A 19603-nucleotide genomic window follows, 5' to 3' on the forward strand; every position below is an offset into this window, starting at 1 on the left:
CCTAGGACCTTGATACATTTTGCAGGGATGCAGGGACTCCAGTCTTGCCTTGGAGCCCAGAAATAAACCAAACCATCCTTTGAGAAGAGTTCACTGTCAGTCTCTGTTCAGGAAAACAAGTTCTGTCACTCAGCCCCAAGGCAGAGCAGGGAGGAATCTTACACTCCTGCTGCTTCTGTGACTGGGTCAGAAATATCAGCTGAAGAACCAATGAGGCAAGAGGTGACTCCTCCAAATCAAGTCCATCCCCAGCTGCTGGGGTAGATATACAGATTAGTAAACCGTGTTAGGTCCAGGGAGGGAAGGTGGAACAAACAAGGGGTGACATTTTATTCATAGAATCATAGAATCATATTCCTTGCACCCAGGCCCATCCTTACTTCCCAAGACAGCACTAGGCAAGACTGGATAATCCAAGTGTAGTAACACCTGAACTGGAACAGGATTGCCTTTAGTCCAGCCTCAGCAGGCTCTAACAGCCCTTTTACTCTGGATGATGCATGTAGAGCCCAGGTACAAGTCAGCTTTGGCAATTCAGAGGCCCTTAGAGCACTCAGCCCCACACTGCTCCCAGTACCTAAACTGCTGATCACAAAGTGCCCAAGCTGCAGTGGAGGATCTGGGTTGAAGTATCCCTTCTCTAGCTGCCTGCCACTGCTTCTTGCCCAGGTCCCATTAAAATCCTAACTCTTTTGCTGCCTTTTCCAGGACAGTCCCAAGACCTGGTACATAAAAATGGATCCAGTCCAAGCTGAAGAACTGGTATCCAATATAGTTGACATACCCAGAGACACGTCAAGGATACAGTCTACAGGTGTGTGCAGAGCTGGGGCACAGTCAAATTACACCCTTTACTTTGTGAAAGAAAAGGCAGCTTGGGAAGCAGAAGACCAGGGTGGGGTGTCTAGGGAAAGGGGGACTAACAGTAGAAGGATCCCTTTGTAATCTAATGTTTGTATAGCTGCATCCTGTGTTGCTTGACCCAGAGCTCACAGGGCTGTTTTGTCCATTCAGAGACAAACCCTGAAGGGAAAACAGAAAAAGCAGGAGGGAGGGCAGCAGCACATGCCTGCCATCTGACCTCCCCCACCCTTTCCCTCTGTCTGTTCCTCCCCAGAGGACAGGTTGTGGGGGGGTCACCTGGACACAGAATGCACATAAGGACTGTGTCTGAACGTTGATGCACCTGAGCCAGTGGCCAGATTTGCACTTCTCACAGATTTTGCAATTCTCTGAACACATGTATTTTATATGGCATGTTAGCCATTTCCCATGCAGGGCCATGGGAACTGTGACAAAATGTGAAGTAACATTCTAGGGCCACTTTCAAAGCCCAACTGAACTCCAGTGGTACAAGAGCATCACAGGGCCCTTTCCATCATAACTGCTGTCATACGATCTGAGCCACTCACTACATGCCGAGCTATGCTCAGATGCAGGAGATGGGTATCCTCTAAACCAGCTTCCTTCTAGCTAGGCAACTTCTACCCTGCAAAATCTCAAAACTGAGGCAAAATGAGTACTTTTATATAAAAACTACAAGAGTAAAGACTTAAAAAGAAGTTTAAAAAAACCCTTAATCAAAGAAATCAGCCTCTCTACAACACCAGCCAGGTCTTTAGGGGCCATTAGACTTAACCAAAATAGCAAGAAACATCAAAACATCTTTTATAAGATAGAAGATAATTAAACATTTATTTATCAAGTACTTAAAATACTGATTTTTTACAATTATATAGCACATTTTCTTTCTAAAAAAGCCAGACTTGCAACAGTTTTACAGTACTTCAAGCATATGTGGAAAAGTTTTATGTACACTAGAAAGACTATACAGGTGTATTTAGTTCTCCTAGAGACCACTGCTGTCACTAGCAGAGGGCCATATACCTGGCACATCTTTGCAGATGCTCAGGCCCTCCTCCCCAGGCCTTGCAGGGTATGTATCTATCACTCTGCTGAGCACCCTGATACCAGGACATAAAGAGAGAGGCTGCTGTCTTTGGTGCCTGCAGGTGCACGTGACCCACGGACTCTACCACATTTAAACCAGGAGTTACACACACACAACCAACAAACGTGCAAGACGTACAGGAGACTGTTGTGAACCAGGTTTTGCTGTAGTCACACTAAGGTCTCTGCCTCCTCATCTGCTTGCTGGCTCGCTCCTCCTGTTGCAGGGCAGCCCCCAGGGCATCCAATGTTTCTGTAAAGGAAGACAGTGACAGGGCAACTGTTTTCGAAGCTGAACTCCCCAGCCCAGCTGTCCCCCACCTCAGCAGGGTTCTGCCAGGGCCACATTCTGCTAAAGGAAGGCAGTCTTACATGGCAGTGCAAAGCAAATCAAATCAAAGTTACGAGCAAAAATTTTACTTTGGGAAGTGCAAACAACAGGACGTTTCAGATATGTCCCTATAATCATCAAGGAAAGTGATCCAAACCATAAGCTGTACAGAAGGACTGGGTGGTGCTCAAACCCCCACATGCTTTTGTTACTTTCAGGTCTTTGAAAAAAGATAAGTGACAGCACTGGTCATAGACAGGCACCAACATACCTCCGACACTGAGGAAGTTTCTTGGACTCTCATCTACAAAGTACTTAGCTCTGCTTACAAAGGTCTCAAGATCATAGTCTGGCTGCTCTGCGATTCCCAAGAGGTAGTCCAGTTCAGTCATCATTCTCTATAGTTACAAGGATAAGAGTTATGAGAAACTGACTTTCTGGGAATTTGATTAGTTTCTCCAAATCTGGCATATACCAAGTGGCAGAGCTGAGCTTCTGCAGACCAGTACCAATAAGTGCTTGGCTGCAGCAATTAGAGGTTGATGGTTGGAGAGAAAGAGGGACCAGCTGGTCACAAGCACTGAAATTGCCCAGTTTAACCAGTTGGGTAGAAGAACACAGGAAAAAGTTGAGAGTGAGAAAAAAGTAACACCACTGGCCAGAATCTTGCATTACAGCAGCACTTGGCTCAGACAAGACAAGCTGCTGTTAACGTGTTGAAGGCAGCCTGGGATGGGCTTGCCTCTTCCCATACCTGTCTCAGTTCTCTAAGTTGTTCCACAATCTTCTCCTCCCATTCATGAATCTGAGTTACAGCCTCACGAAATTCAAACATGTGGGGAGAGATATCTTCTTCATCACCTTTGGAGAGCTGCAAGAAAAAGCACAACAGAAAGAACAGAAAGTAGTCCTCAGCTTTGATATATGCTCAGCTCACTGCATACATACACTGTGTTGGAGACTTGAGTCTTCTCCACTGCTGTCCGTTTCCTCGTTCTCAGTCTCCATCTGATTCTGTGTTTCACCACTTCCATTATGAGGGCTGAGCTCTTTCACTCTGCAACAAGATTGGTCACTCAGACTCCTGCCAGCAGATTCCAGGCTAGTGCAATCAATGCACAGCAAGAAACAGCTGTTCTTTAAAGTTCCACATTACCACCCCTAGAATAAGCTCACATGAGCAGAAACACCAAAGGGATATCAAAAAACCCAAGACATTTGTCTTCATGTCCAATCTAGGACCTCTCCTGGAATGAAATGTCCAAGTACAACATGCTAATTGCCAACAGGACCTTTCACAGCATCAGTCTTCCACATGTCAGCTTGGTCTGTCATGAACAACTAAGAAAACTTAACTATGAAAGAAAAGGAATAAGGCTGATTTTCTAAGGACAAAAGCCATGGTTGATGGCATGGTACTACAGGTAGGTATCAAACACCAGCTGAGCATTTTGTTACAGTTCCTAGTGTAAGCTTTGTATTTCCAGTGAATGTCAGCCTGCTACCCCCTTCCTTATGGCTTGACCTTGCCTTGTGCACTGGATAAAAACCCAATGGGCCCAACTCAAGACTAGAATCTTCTGAAGCACATTAAGTTAGTTGTTGTACTTTGTCTTTTGTATTTTTAGGTCAGCAGGAATGACTGTCCACCAGAAAAAAATGCATCTTCAATCTAGAACCAAATCCATGAATCTGTCAGGATTCAGTGTCCTGAATGCTCACAAAATTAACACCCATACATCCTTGTGTAGAATGCTTTCCAGGAAGGAACCAGGCAGCTTTTTGTGAACTAAACAAAGTAAAGCTACTAAGCTTGAAATGTGCAAGTGTCATCCTGTTACCACATAAAAAAAGTCAGTCTCCTTTTTACTTGTCACCTCACCAGAGAAGTGCAGAGGCATGTGAAGAACAGACTGGAAGGCACTCGCTGCCAGGGTTCCAGGTATCAGCAAGACCCTCAGGGAAACCTGGGACTCAGTTTCTGCATACTTATCTTGTGCTGTGGGTACCCAAGGTCAACCATGGGAGCATTCAAAACACTTCTGCCATCTGTTAAGAGGCATTTGAGCTCTCCAGGTCCTTCAGATTTCACCTGAAGTCTCCATGGTGCCATACCCTACCCCGTTAATTCACGTCAGAATCCATTAAGAACACCAAGTGTTTTGTGCAGTCTGTTGGGTCTTGTCAGGGACATGCTCTTAGCACATCTTATTGACAGGACCCAAAGTATTACAAAAAGTAGAGGGCATGGAGGTAACCATTGAGGACTTGGTAAATCTCTGCAAAAAACAGGGCAGTCTGAAGCATGAAACTTCTCTGGGGAAAGGAGACATTAGTCACAATTTATTACAATCTCTATTTTGTCTCACTCAGGGAACACACAGATTAGTGTCATAAGACAGCTCTAAGATAATTTGCTCTTAGCAAAAAACCTCCAAATTGCTATTATGGGCATTGACTAGAGAACTTTGTCAGAATAAAAGCAGTCAAAAAACCTACTGCAACAATAGTAGAATGTAGAGGTCATAAAGGCCATTACCTGTCAGCGTATCTCAGTGTGTTTAAGGTGTATTCACATGAACCCATGCCTGGAGAAATCATTGCTATCTGCAAACAGAACAGAAGACCTCAGTGACTTTGGCTCATGTTAGTGGTCCTACAGATCTCACTAGGCAGCTGTGACATGTTAGGACAAAGAGTCCAGACAGCCTGTCAAGTCAGTTTTTCTTCATAGCTTCTGTGGGACATGCCAGTGTATCCAGCTTTCCACTTTGTGCACCCACTGTGCTGCATCCTCCAAGGGAAGCAAATCCTTTTGGGAAAACATCAGGCACTACAGTAGATTCACTGTATCAAAGTGACTTTTACAGCTCTGCTTCCATTGGGACTGGACAAACCTCACCAGTGTGAGCAGGGGAGGAAAAAAAATGTAATGACTTTTTTACAGAGAACTGAAGTTTTCTGACTTTAAAGTCCCCTTGCTCTAGAAGAGGAGTATGCAGCTATTTAGTCAAATTGCAAAGCCCATAAGGAGTGTCTGCGTTTGTGCTATGCATGTACTCACCATACAGGTCCTTGAGTTTGTTCCTATGAAGGAGTCTCTTAACACCTGGGTCAGCTTGCTCTCCCGGAAAGGAGTATGAGATTTGTTCTGCCCTAGAGCACGTATACATTCCTATGAAAAGACAAGTGTTGTGAATGCAATACTTGCATCTGTTCTCATACAGCTCTGCAGCTACCACCAACTGCGAGTAAATCCAAGAGGCTGGAGAAGGGGCATGTCCTGTTCTGTGCTTCATAGCCTTTTAAATATCCTCCAGGTATTTGACTGTCACAGGACAGCTGTTATATCCATCATATGTATTGAAAAAAAGACACCTTAAGCTTGAAATGGCTGTACCAGTGTCTGGCCCAACAAGACTGCACTGCTTTTCTAGAGAAATTCTAAATGGAAGTATATGCCATTCTCAGGGTTGTTAATATATTAAACTAGGATCTTTTTTTCTGCTCTTCTTTTCCATTGGATTGAAAAGAAACCAAACAGATAACCCCAGAGTTGAACAGAATCCATGTGTTGACTAACACTATTCATTCCTGGAGCTATAGCTCACCTTCAAAGCCAGCAAACTCTTATTGATTTCTGCACCTTCCATTCGTGTCTGCCTATCAGCACTGGATGTGTCAGCTCCCCTCTCATTTCCTGCCAGATCCACCAAAGAAAATTTGCCAAGCAGTTTCCCTTTTCGGCGGAGTATGATTTGGAAGCAGGCATGTGAGCGTGAAGAGCTTGCGTTTGCAAATGTCTGCCCAGATGTCCTGCAGCAAAAATGCAAACAAATGTTTTTTCACAGAAAACATCTAGTGCTAACAGCAACATTTAGAAGACCTACAGCCATTCAATTAAGTTGCTTAACCTTCCCAGTTTTATCCCACATATTATTGCCTTAAGCTTGCACGAATTATGGAATTACCTCTGATATAAGAGCACAGAAAGACTGCTGTGAGAAATACAAACCTGCAACTCATTTGTGGAGATTTAAGGCTATTTAAGCTGCCTGCCTCAACCCAGCCAACCTATGCTGGAAAGCCTGACTAATGCCTTACATGGATTTGGAGCTGGAAGACACCTTCAGCACAACATCTCCCTGCCTCAGAGCAGGCCACATGTCATTCTCCTAATGCACCTCCCATTACACAGTAAGCTCAGCCAAGCTCTCCACTAAACAGCATTAACTGTGATAGCACATTACCTGCATGGTAAATCTGTTTCTCCAGCCAAGCTGGCCTGGCACTTCACTTCTGCTGTGTAACTGCACCTGCCTCATCACTGCAAGACAGACTGGAGTCTTAAGTTACCATAAAGCTCCCTGTGACCTTTGCTGTCATTTATTTCCTGAGAAGGATGGCAATTTTACTGTCCCACCTGTGTCCCTTCTGCTAGGGCAAAGACAGGGAGTTTGTCCTAAAGTGAGGCAGAGTCTGAAATGTTAAACAGTTCTTGGCTGGCTCAGCAGAGTTCTGAGCGAGCTTTCAGGATGTGCACATGCAGTGTAATACAGAAGCCAAGGAGTTCTCATTTGCCTAGTGATGTTTCTGCAGCAGTTGCAACTTACCTGTCTCAGTTAAGAATTAATATTTTATCTGCTGATTAAAGACACCAGTACAATAGTAGAGTTGCCCTAACTACAGCCTTTCTACCAGGATGATGAGCCAAGCCTATGGCTGTCCCTTGGCACCTGCTCTTGAGGATTGTTTAGACAAGATCAATAACATGCAGCATTTTTGGTGCTGTTGGAATAACACATCTGGCCTTCATTTAAACCAAAGTACTTTTGCAGCTGTAGGTCGATGCCAGCTGCTTTTCTGCTTTTCCTTGATATTCCAATGCTCCAGGGAGCTACTTGTGCTCCAGCAAACTAGTTGATACCTCTTGAAAGCAGCTAGACTGTTCAGTTTAGCTGTGGCACCAAGGCAGACATCTACTTGTGTGATTAGTTTCTCTCTAGAGAATTACACGAGAACTTGTGAACCATGAACCCTGATTTCCTCTATGGAAAACAGCCTAAACCCATCCCTGCTAGCCCTTTATTCTGTTACTGCCTTTTCATGCAGAGGTGCTGCTCAGTGCCTGCCTATTACTGTGAACAGCAAGTTACTGTTTAAGTATCAAAGCACCAGCTACAGACATTATATATTTTTTGCAGACGTGAAGGTACAACAGGACATGATTCTTATTGGTTTAAAGGCACCAAACCTGCAGGCACTGCCCATCTCAATCATCCTGATGACATCCTCAGCACAGCCAACTTGTCTCTCTTGCAGACCAACGACCTGGACCTGCTGCTTGCCATCCTCTAGGACTCGAAGCTTTGCCTTCTTGTTCAGGAGGTCAAACACCTATATTCAGAACAATATACTATGTAGAACTATAGAAACTAGCAAGTTTCTCTCTGCTAGTTATAAAACATTCAGCCAAAAAAGCCAGATCAAGATTTAAAAAAAAAAGTCTTACCTTTCCATTGTATATTTCAAAGAAAGTCACATAGACTTCCAGGCCCTGACCCCTGTACCTGGGCTGGTTTAGGAGGAGGAAGACATCTTGTGCTGGCAAGGAAAGGCATGAGTTTAGTTTAGTTAACTAGTTTAAGACATATTCTAGTTGCCATTTGATCTATTTTCAAATACTGTGCAGCGATAAGGCAGTGTCTAGCAGCTGAATGGCAGTCATCCTAAATAAATGCTAATAGAACAATTAGTGCTCTGCTACCATCTGGAGAAGTTTCACAAGCACCCTCATGCAGGGACTGAAAAGACACTGGGCTTCAGAAAGTTCTATTGCAAGTGTGACCTGCAGGCAGCATTCCTTAGTGATCTGGGGGAACACTGGGACCTACTGTTGTTTAGGACAGGCCTCAAAGTATTTTGTGTTTCAAGCACTTCTTGCAAAAAGACTAGAAAGCATGGTTCCCCCTGTATTGCTGCTGTTTGGAGGCAATATACACCCAATTAGCTGACCCTTTGACCAGGTCCAGTGCAGCTTTTCACAATTAGGCTGCAGGCTTCGAAATCAAGCTGAAAAGCAAAAACTTAACTGATTTTCAAAGACTAGCAAATAGATGCTTTTGTTTTAACTACATAGCTCTGCCTTGCTACACAGATTAGTTTCACAATATGCCTTTCTAAAGGGAAGGTAGAGGAGGACAGGGTTCATGGTGCTTTCTAAGCATTATAGATCAAGGTGGGGCTTCTAAGTATATGCTTTCTGAAATAATTTTTTATGAGCTAGGGGGTTTTTTTGCATCTAATGCTTACAAGAAGCAATATAACATACATTTCACGAGCTTTCTGTATAACAAGTAATGGATAGGGTTGTGTTGCATTCAAGTCAGGTATTTCCTTATCCTTAGTTTGAGACAAAAGCAAAGCAGAAGAATCAAAATTACACATTTCAGCCCAGCAAATGCCAAACTAGAAAATATGTCATCTCTTTGCCTCAAAAAGAAGCATCTTCTGGTGAGTTTATTGTGGATCTAGAAACTTTGAGGCTAGATGCAAAATATTTTGTGAAACTGAAAAACATCTTCATACCTTATGCAACAAAACCCACAACTTATTGCTGAATTACTGAATATATCTTCTACCAGAAGCATTTTACATAACCATACAAATCCAGATCCTATCTACTTAAGAATAACTCAATTCTTGTATCTAAAGAAGAATCAACTTACATGCAAAAGCATATATGCCCTTTGAGGCATTCTGTGCTCTCCCAGAGAAGTCTCCACCCATTGTCTGTGAAGAGAGAATGCCAGAGGTAAGGTGTGGTACAAGCCAGGCTACCTGATCTTAGTCCCAAGAACATACTAGGATGCTACCAGATAGATAAGCTTTGATGCCAGCAAGGTGATTAGAGCACAGTGCAATTCAGGACAAAATCAGATTGCTGTTTCCCTGTCAGCTCAGAAGAAAGATCTGGACTATGCAAACCAGCAGCTGAATGCCTGTAGGGCTCTGCAGTGCAGAGCCAAAGCAGTTGTTCCTAAAAGGTGAAATGTGGCTTTGACAGTGCAACCAAATAATCTCTGGTCAGAAGAAACAAAGCCTCATTTTTAGGACATCTGTGAAGTAACATTTTCATTGCCACTTGCAAAAGCTCAGGGTTGTGATTATAAAACTGTATCAACCTTCTAGAGCAGACACTATCTTTTAACTCTTTTGACCAAAGTACTGTTAATCCCAACAGATTTTTCAGTTGGTGCTATCCTGGTGACTTGCTATATCACTTTCATATGAAACAGTAAGTGATTTAAAACACAATTCAGTTGCATGGCAACTTTTGATTTCCAGAGTTTAATATGGAGCACTCCAGATTCCAGGTACAGCTATTGTCTTTTCTCTGGTTCTGCACTCTTATATCAGGAAGGGAAAGTAACAGCATTGCCTGTGATTTTTGTGCCTCACAGTTGTCTTCCTGTAACAATGCTCAGATGAACAAGTCTGTTTTGCCCATTCAAGTGTGATGGAGGCCACCTATGTCAAAACTTCTGTAAACTTCCAAATTTCCTTCTGGGTTACTGAAAGATACCCACATCTCACTCCATAGCAGTAATGATACAAGATGCTAGCCTAAAACTTGCATCTAACACTGGCATTACAGCAACCATCTGATTCCTCAAACTGGCAGGCTCACCTAGTCCCCATCACTGTGGTTTGTGGTAAAGGCTTCTTGCAGAACAGCAAAACAGCAGATTTGACTCTGCTGCCAAGATGGGAGGGAAGAGTTTCCCACTTTTCTTCCCCATAGTTTCCAGGAAAATTTAAAAAAAAAGACAGCTGAAAATTTAGAGCAGATCACCTTTGAGACAGAAAACAATCTTCAGATAACTTGAAACTCCAACTGGCAGACAAGAGTGGGTAGAAAGTGAACAAACCAATTCAACTACTGCATAAACAATACCAGATAAATTAAATGTTTATGTGCAACAAGAGGCTTATTCATATACAAATGACTCAAAACAAGATACAGGCAATAGCTTTGGTCTCAGATGTAGGCTAACAGCCCCATTTTACAGACTGGAGCTATGTAGCAACAATCATTTGAAGCAAAGAAGAGCTGTGACTAGCATGTCAGGACATCCTAAATCTTTAGAAACCCAGCTGTGGGATGATTTTAGTGCAGTTTTCCTCAGAACCTCAAATGAAACACCAGTACATAAAACTACAGAAAAAGAAGACTAACAACTGATGAAGTATTAGCTTTGAGACAAAAAACCCCACAAGATCCAAACTCCTTACACAACCCTACTCATTGTCAACATCAAGGAGCTTTAAAATGCTTTATCTGAAGATAGAAAATGAGATCCTCAAGACAAACTTACATGTGTCTTGCCACTGCCTGTCTGGCCATAGGCAAAGCATGTTGCTTTCCCACCCTCAAAGATGGTCTCTACAAGAGGTCTAGCGGTGAACCTGGATATTCAGAAGACAAGACAGTTAAGGCAAGGATTTCACAGTTTGCTCCATCATTTTTTCCTACTGAAAGAACAATGACAAATCCTTAGGAAATCAGCAATGCCATGCCAAAAATAAACTTTAGACTTTTCAGTCCTTTGGTATCCCCCCAAAATGATTTAAATATTGATTTCAGGTAGCAGTTTCTTTAAGCTGGAATGTCATCTACCCATAGCTCCATACTTTCATCTTGAAAGTCATTCCCATTGAGCAGAAAGAATTACCTGTATACCATTTCATTAGAAGAGGATTCATCAAATGAAAAGTCAAATCTAAATGCTTGGGTTTCAAGGTATTTTGTTAGGTCCACTTTCTGCTTTGGCTCATGCACCAGCAGGACATACTTGCTCGGAACAGTAATCACATCACATTCCTTTTTTAGAAGTTCTGTTGACAGAAAAGACCCTCAGTTTTAACAAGAATAAGCAATGTCAAACTTCTCCAAGACAGATGTGCTTTGTCAATACACTCACCTTGTTTATTGAGAGGGCGCTTCCTCACACAGACACAAATTCTATGTTCTTCTATCTAAAAGAAAACAAGTAGTAACTGTTTCCCAATTACACCCATGTCTGCTTAGTATTACAGAAAGATACAATATCCCCTCACATCTACTTTTCTATATGCTGATCTGAATTACCTCTGATAGTGATCAGTCCCACTCATGCAGGGTGGGACAAGTCTGTATGTCCATTCTCTGCAAAAGAAACACTACAAACAATTGTCCTTCATCTAGCATGCTCCAGCATACCAGGTTGCAATGCTGCCATGTTATAAAGGGCCCTGAATATTGTGGGCCAGAATTAACAAATACTTTGGTCCTTTGCTGTCTTTCCAGCAAACTCCACTATCAATAGTGGAACTACAGTCAAATTCAAGCAATTTGTTATTTAAGTTTACCCCAGAGGAACTTTTTTTCCTGGAATTCTCTACTGGTGCAGAAGTTTAGCTATTTCTGCAACACAGCTATAAATCAGTTGAGTTTAGGAAAGTGTACATTCCACAGGGTGAGGCAGAAAGCAGAGGGTGACAAGCTCGTCTTCAGTCATGCAGTGGTATGTACACAAACACATATGTACTGAGCCCTGTAGGAGGCAGGCACACAAACCAGCCCGTGTTCTATGCTAGTCCACACCTACTTCTTTGTTTTAACTGAAGTGCTGTCATTTTTCTCTGGTTATAACAAGGCTTTTGTTAGGCAAGGACTACTTGTTCTCAGGTATTAAACAATGCTGCCTTCATAATTGCTGAAGATACCAACACTAAGCCTGTTTTTTCTAGTTTTTGACCTAGTTTAACATTACTAATATGCTTATATACAGTAACACTTGCTGTTATAGGGTAATAGTCCATTTTAAATTATACCTATACCTACAACAAGCTCAGCTTGTAACAGGCTCTGCCGTTTACAAGCCCTGAGAAATACCAGTGTTACCACACAAATGATTGTGTTGTTAAAGTGCAAATTCTTCACTAATTATGCATGCAGAGCAATGGAAGGCAGCTTAGCCCTAAAACAGGGGATGTAAGTGACCTCAAGATCATAATATGCTCAGAGATTTCCAAAGTGCAGTGTATGCACTAAATTGCTCATATACAAAAATCTTCAGTACAAAATTATGTCTGTCCACAGACTGCAGTCAGCAGCCTCAGTATTTACTCACTGGATCAGTTATGGATATTGGCTGGCAATGTAAAGTTGCTCTGAATTCCTTGATCATCCGTGCGAACTCCCAGTTGGGACAGCTGCTGTCACATTCCTGCATGAAAAAAAACATGGATGTAAAGGCAATTAATATTGTACAGCAGAAAGCCCTAGACCATATTAAACAATCAGCTATACACAATTAGACATATTTCACAAGATTCAGAACTTTCTGGAATTAGAATCAATCCATCCTTATGTACAACTTCGTAAGAACAAAGTCTATGCAAAATACAGTTCAGTTCTAACTACTGTGATACACTGCCCTATAGAATTTCCCCTTATTAGGGTATTGTAGAGTACTTCACCTGGGCACGTTTTGTCCGGATTTCACTAATTTGAGCCCTTTTTTCTTCTCTTTTGTTTTTCATTTTCTCCATCTCTTTCACAATGTTAGATTTTCTCCGAACTAGATGAAATAAAAACATTTCCTCAGATTAAATTTTTCATAACTAGGTTTGAAGCACAATACAAATATTTCAACTTTCCCAGGTTACTGACAGGCTGCCTTGCATAAGAAACTATCATCTTCAGAAGGACAGCCACTTCCTTCCCAAACCAGACCTACCTACCACAGAAACTACCCTGGAATTTACACTACCACTCTAAAGGCAAGGCAGCATTTCTGAGGCAATACCACTATAAACATGATCACACATTTGGAGTAAAATTACTCCAGATATTCAGTCTTCCTGCCAAAGCCACCTATTAGAAGCTTCAGTCTGGGAGTATACAGAGCAGCAATCACTTAGTGATGCACTGCTGACTGGTGAGTCAGTTCTTACCCACTGCTCCCTGGTACCTGGGCTCAGTGAAGAGATCGTTCTAGAGGCAGGCAGATGTTCCTCTATGTTGCCATTTACATTTGTCAGTGAAGCTTCTGGCGCACAGTTCAGCCTGCTAGCCCTGGTTCGGCCAGCTGCAGAGAGAAGCCAGACCAAAACCAATAATTAGATCCCAAAGATCAAGAATAATTTTGTAATTTGCAAAACCTTATAGACCACAGGCATTCTTCAACTCTGATTCTGGCTCAGGAAGGAGAACTAGATAAAACATGTGGTAAGTGAGTGAATAATTTAAATCCTTTGCCAATCACCGACTTCTATTCAAAGCTACATATAAAGGCCACACTGACTAGTCAAGAATTTAGTATCAAGGTTCTTATTTCAGTGTCTTTGCAGAACTTAATACACAGGGCATGCCCTTAACTATTCATAGGGTAGGTCTGGTAAAGATAAGTAATTACATAATTCAAGTATGCTCAAGTTCTTGCTTTATTCCATCAATACAGGTAAAAAACTACAACCCACAGAGTTGCAGAGCATGTTGTCAGGAGCACTAAGGCACTTTTCCCACTCTGGTTCTGTGGGTGGCACTTTATGCCATTAAGCAGATGCCAAATCTACCTACATGCAGAACAGCAGGTATATGGCCAAAAAAGTACATTATTACTCAACAGTATTGCTTCCCAAGTCCTTTGAGATACCCTTCATGTAAGTGCCCTGGCTATTTCCACTGTGCCAGACCTCTAGATTTGTCATTTCATACATGAAGGAGTAGGGGTTGATCATTCCCCAGGGATCTAGTCTTCCTAATTAAATGCATGCAAAGCCTCTTTCTGCACTCACCAGGAACTGATAAATTGTTTCTTGTTTGTGTAGAACTGCAAGGATCCACCCCCATCTCGTTTTCTTCCTGGAGGCTGCATGAAGGTTCTGTGATAACAGACATCCTGGAACGCCCACGAACAGCTTTGGAGACACGAATTCAAGGTCAGCATCATGCCTCAGACACTCAGATATTTGCATGTAATGAAGTGCTCACAAAGTATAGAATGGTGGGGAGCAAGGTGTGGTTAAATGAACCATTTCCAGATCTCTGAGGCATTAGCAAAGTGCAGGACAAAGCAATGCAGGTGGGTGAAAAGTGATCATGAAAAACACCACTGCAGAAAAACAAACAGTTCATTCCAGATCTGCAATTCCAGTGTGTTTCTTCCAGATACCTTTTAGGATTCACTAATATGGCAACTCCAGAACTTCAGAAGACACAAGTCAGGGAACTGTAAAACTCTCTGAAGCTTCACACTTGCAAGGCTGTGTGAATTGTTTGATGATGACAGTGGTACTGCAGTGTGTCAAGTGGTCATGGACAGCATCATGCCCACCACTGCAGCACCAGTGCAGACAATGTGCATGGTGCACAGCAGAGTGGGAGCTCGATAACACTAAATTCCACTACAAGATTGTATAATCACAACTAAGTTTTTGGAAAAGGTTCTTTAGTCAGCAAACTCCATTATCACATGCCAATATGCTTCTTTCAGTGAGATTAAGTCCAGTGCAAAGCTTCCTAGGAAAGGGACTGGAACATACACCTGAATACATTTGTAAAGAAAGCAAATCTGATATGAAAACTAGTGTGATATACAAACTAGAACTACCTTCACCTCTAGTAATCAAGAATTTATCCAGAATTAATCACTATGATTTTAAAGGACACAAATCTGTTTCAGACAAAAGGTTCATTTAAATTCTGGATGAAATTCCTTGGAACCCTACTCTAAAAATTCAGTGCTCCTGTCTGTTAACTCTTTACCTTGAATCTTCTGCTCAGCTGCAGAGACATTACGTGTAACTGCTGCAACATTAGGAACAAAAAGCATCAGTTTCATTATACTTGGAGATAGCATTTTATTCAGTTTGCTTTTGTCACACACACATAGATCTGATCTCATCACAAGTTCAGCAGCACTTTTTCTGTAAATGCTAATGCTCCTACACAGGCTACCAACTGGAGAATTTACTGCATCTAAGTGGATTTGATTCAAGTGACTCTTGTACATGACAATACTCAGCATCCTCTGAAGCTGTTATTGATTCAGAGACCTGAAGCAATATCTACTTCTTGAAATTCATTCTGAAAGCACTGCTTCTGCTTCTCTCATTTCCTTGAGGGATATGGAGACAGACAACTGATCTTCAATTCTAAGAACCAAAATTTCAAGTCAATGTTAGCTTTATAACTGATACAATGTGGAGTTTGCAACAGGACTAATACTGACACTCCTGGTGTTTAACAAGTTAAAACAGATAATAATATTGGAGAAATACTGAAAACACTGCTTCTCTCTTGTACTTTGAGCAGGTCTTCAGGAACAAGACTGTACCCCTAGGAAAGGCGTGGATTTGCGTTTAGATTCTATGCTCCTGAAAAACTGACTTCCGTGAGGACTTTTTTTCAGCTATCGGTGACTGGAATAACACACCTTTATTTTTCCAGATGGCCATCCAGCTCCATTAACTGATCTGTCTAGAGACAGTCACTACTTTACCAATCATTTTGCTTGCAAGCTCATATTTATGGAGAGTTCTGTGGACTTTTGGAAGATCAGGATGTTCTAATACAGAACAACTGTGCAGAGGCTGAATGTCCTGCCTGTCTGATACAAGAGGATTTTATACTCTTTTCTTCTGGCACCAGCTTCTCTGGCTTGTACTACATACATACAGAAAAGGCCAGACAATCCCAGCTGTGTTGTTTACAGCTCAATTACACACATTCTGGCTAAACAGCCACTTATATATAATCATTAAATTAGCAACCATCCAGCCTCATCATCTCAAAAGTATAATGCTACCACCTGGTATTTAAAAAAACAAAAGTGCCAATAAGCAAGCTAGAAAACTCCCATGTTTTCTGTTTTCTTTTAACTCCTGACACCTTAGGAAAAACAATTCTTTAGCAATCCCACACTGACATCTCTATTTTCTCTTCTGGCTTTGTTCAAAACATTGTACTGACATGCAATCACTGAGCTATGCCACACCAGCTGGCACTTTGGCTGCCTCATCTAAAATGTCTCCAAGGATAAAGCTCTAGTGATTGTCTAAGGGGACTGTTTGAAGAGGAAACATCTATTTGTCACCGCTATTCCTTTCTTGCCCTTCCCACTCTCATTTTTATGCTTTTAATCTTAATAACTGCCACTTACTTTATGCTGTTTCTGGTATTCACAAAACACCCTGTGAAACTTTAAATTTCACTGCACCTGTAACTGCCTAGTGATATTTGAAGAAGTATCAAGGAATAACTGCAGCAGTGCTGAAGAAAGGGTAACATGTCAACAAATCTCAGAAACAGGACAGCAGTCTGTTTGTTGCAAGATGCTGGTATGAAATGGTATGCTCGGATTAAATTTTCATGCTAGGTTTGAAGCACAATACAAATATTTCAACTTTAGAATTACCTAAATAAGCAGCCTTATAATGCTGCAAAGTAGAATATTATGGCTACCCTGAAACACCACCACTTTTTCACAGGGATATAGCAGAGAAAAGAACATTTTCTCACCTTCCCGTGGAGCAGGAATTTTTGAAAGGGTTGTTCTACGTGTTTGTTTCTGAAAAACAATGAATGCTGTAAGTAACCAGAATAAGCTGCAAACACTTTAGCACAGCACTTCAAGACAACACTGGTACAAGAATTTCCAATCAAATTCTAGCTGTGAGGCAGAAAAGTCAAGTTAGAGACCTCCAATTTTAGGACCATGGGTATTATTTATAACAAGACCTATGCTGTTGACACTTTAGTTCCTTAGGAGAGACTAAATCACTCACACTTACCTGTACAGTTACATTCTCTTGCAAAGGAAGGTTCTCTTTCACCTCTGCAACAGGTAGTTCTTCTGATAACTCAGGATTTATTGTTATCACATCATCAAAGTCAATCTACAAGAGCAAAGGCAGGATTTTACAGAGTGGAATGTTGCTGCTACCACTTAGAGCTTTCTTTGTTTTTTTAACCTTTACTTTCGGTACAAACAAACATGACCCACTGCCTGCCAAATGTTAAAATTGCCTGGAAGGGCAAGGCTTATATTCTATTTCAGCAGTATCACACATCCAAATATACTAGAAGAAATGTGCTCGTTAAGCCATTTACCCTCATCTGACAAGCACCAGGTAGCTCTGCAGGTGCCATGGAAGTAACACTTCTGAGGAGACAGACAGAGAACATTTGGCATCAACTGCTTTAATCTCTTACTGCTAATCTTAGTAAATCTCAGCTGCTCTGTGACTTCTGCTTCTGTGAGAGCATTAAGTGTTCACCGTGCAACTGCGCTTACTGAAATAAACTTCAAAGAGCTGCTTGGGGAAATGGAGGATTCAGCATTTAATCCACAAGTCAATTCACCTGGATTTTCACTTGCTACTGGAAGCAATTTCGCCTAGAGCCAGCTGCTGCCTCCTGCCTGACCCTCCAGTGAAGCCATAATCCTGCTCTCACTGCCTTCCACAGTGTCCTGGCACAGGCAGATGCCAGGCAGGGGGAGCAACAGGGGCAAGCAGCCAAGGGCAAGTTGCAGCACAAAGGCAGCAGCTCTCTTGATTCAGTTTTTCAAACCTAACCCTGCAGGAGACATTGAAAGCACATGTACTCCAAAACTCTGATGGCAGAGCAGCTGACACTGGTATTCACCTAACAAAGCAACACAAGCATCACTCAAGGAAGTTTTTGAGCTCTCAGGTAATTTTTTTAATGCTTAAATAAAATCAAAGCCCATAAAAAGAGCAAAACCAAGTAGGTGAACTTCTAAAAACTCTAGAGGCATCACATTCTAACAGAAACAATTATAGCATTTGATTATATGAAACCATTAAGTATCTAACTAGAAAGTTAATTAGCTCAGAAACATGTGAACAATATAATGGAAAAGTGTGTTTGAGTATATATACAGAGGGTATATGTAAGTGTATAAGAAAACTGCTAGATTCTGAAGCATCTTCATAAAGACTTAATATTGTAACACATATACACAATTTAGCCAGCAATTATACCTGAATATGCACATTTTGCATGCTTGAATGCAGCATGCACATAACCAGTAAAAGATCCAGCTTCAAAGAACCTTTGAGATTTTAACTAAACTCTAGAGTACATGGTTCCAGAGAAACCAACAGGACAAGCATGTTTGCTCAGCTACCAAAACAAATTTTGTTAAGTGTCAGGAGTTCTGCCACATCAGCCTCCAACGCCCCAGATTTACCCACATCCCATCTTACACAGTGTTTGTTTTACACCACTGTACAGGTTCAGGAACTTAAACTCAGCCCTTTTATAATACGACACCTTATTAGTGGCGCATTATGTCTTCAGGAAAGCCTGAAGGCCATAGTTAAATATACAAAGCGCCAACAAACACCCCTCATAGCTGGGAAAACTGCAGTTTTGAGACATCGAACACGAGTGGACAACAGCATGAGAGACCCAACGTCCGCTCTGAGAAGTGAGAAGCCCTGGTTTGGTACTGCAAAAAAGAAACAAATCATCTGCAGCAGCACAGACGCAGAGGTGCTCCGGCAGAGCGCAGTCTGCTCCGAGAAGCCGGAGGAGTGGGCCAGGGCTGCCAGCGGCCCGTCCCCAGCCATACCCAGTTAGCACCAGGCAGAGCCCTCCGAGAGCCCCAGCACAGCCCGGGGCAGCTGTGCTGGCCCTTGCCTCACCTCCTTGCCCTTCATGACGCCGCTTTCCATCCACTCCACGGACACGCAGGCCCGATCCACGTTCACCGTCTTCACCGTCGCTTTGTGGATCAAACCTGAAAGAGGAAGGCGCTGAGTTCCGGCCCGACCGCGACCCTCGAAGCCTCCCCCCTCCCTTCCCCACTCCTCACCGTTGCTCCGTTGGATGTTAATGAGGCGGCCGGGGCAGACGTGGCGGTAGAGGCGGGAGTCCATGGCACGGGGACAGCAGCAGCAGCTTCCTCGGGAATGACCGCACCTCCGGGACCGGCGGCAGAACCCAGGCCTGCTCAACCGCCGCTGATTTAAACCCCGCGCGTCGGCGTGCCGCGGGGCCTGCCGGGAAACGCTGGCTGGGAAGACTACACCTCCCAAGACGCTCTGCGCGCATGGCTGCCTACAGCTCCCGGCGTGCCCCGCAGCACGGTTGCGGCTCCCAGAAGGCCCGCGGCGGCGGCCGGGGCGCTGGGCATGCTGGGAGGTGTAGTTCAGCGCGGCCCCAGCGCTTCACAGCGGGGTGGGGTGGGATAGGATAGGGAGGGCGCTGGAGCCGCTGCTTGGGAAGCAGGAGGTAACTCCCAC

General features: G+C 42.8%; 1 protein-coding gene across 1 annotated transcript; it reads right to left on the minus strand.

The window, feature by feature from the left end:
* Positions 1–1767: 1767 nt before the first annotated feature.
* On the minus strand, positions 1768–19368 carry KIF2C (kinesin family member 2C). Its single transcript, XM_030455093.1, has 21 exons — positions 19174–19368; positions 19004–19098; positions 17123–17227; positions 16851–16899; positions 14126–14248; positions 13300–13416; positions 12806–12906; positions 12457–12552; positions 11266–11320; positions 11017–11179; positions 10660–10750; positions 9010–9073; positions 7794–7885; positions 7536–7678; positions 5893–6097; positions 5346–5456; positions 4821–4888; positions 3230–3338; positions 3036–3152; positions 2553–2679; positions 1768–2203 (listed from the first exon to the last, which is right to left on the minus strand). The coding sequence occupies exons 1-21, from the start codon at positions 19235–19237 to the stop codon at positions 2127–2129; spliced, it is 2172 nt and encodes a 723-aa protein (XP_030310953.1). The 5' UTR covers positions 19238–19368; the 3' UTR covers positions 1768–2126.
* Between the last annotated feature and the right edge of the window lie 235 nt (positions 19369–19603).

The sequence above is a fragment of the Calypte anna genome, chromosome 8 (genome assembly GCF_003957555.1).
Source record: "Calypte anna isolate BGI_N300 chromosome 8, bCalAnn1_v1.p, whole genome shotgun sequence".
In the NCBI taxonomy this organism is placed as follows: Eukaryota; Metazoa; Chordata; class Aves; order Apodiformes; family Trochilidae; genus Calypte; species Calypte anna.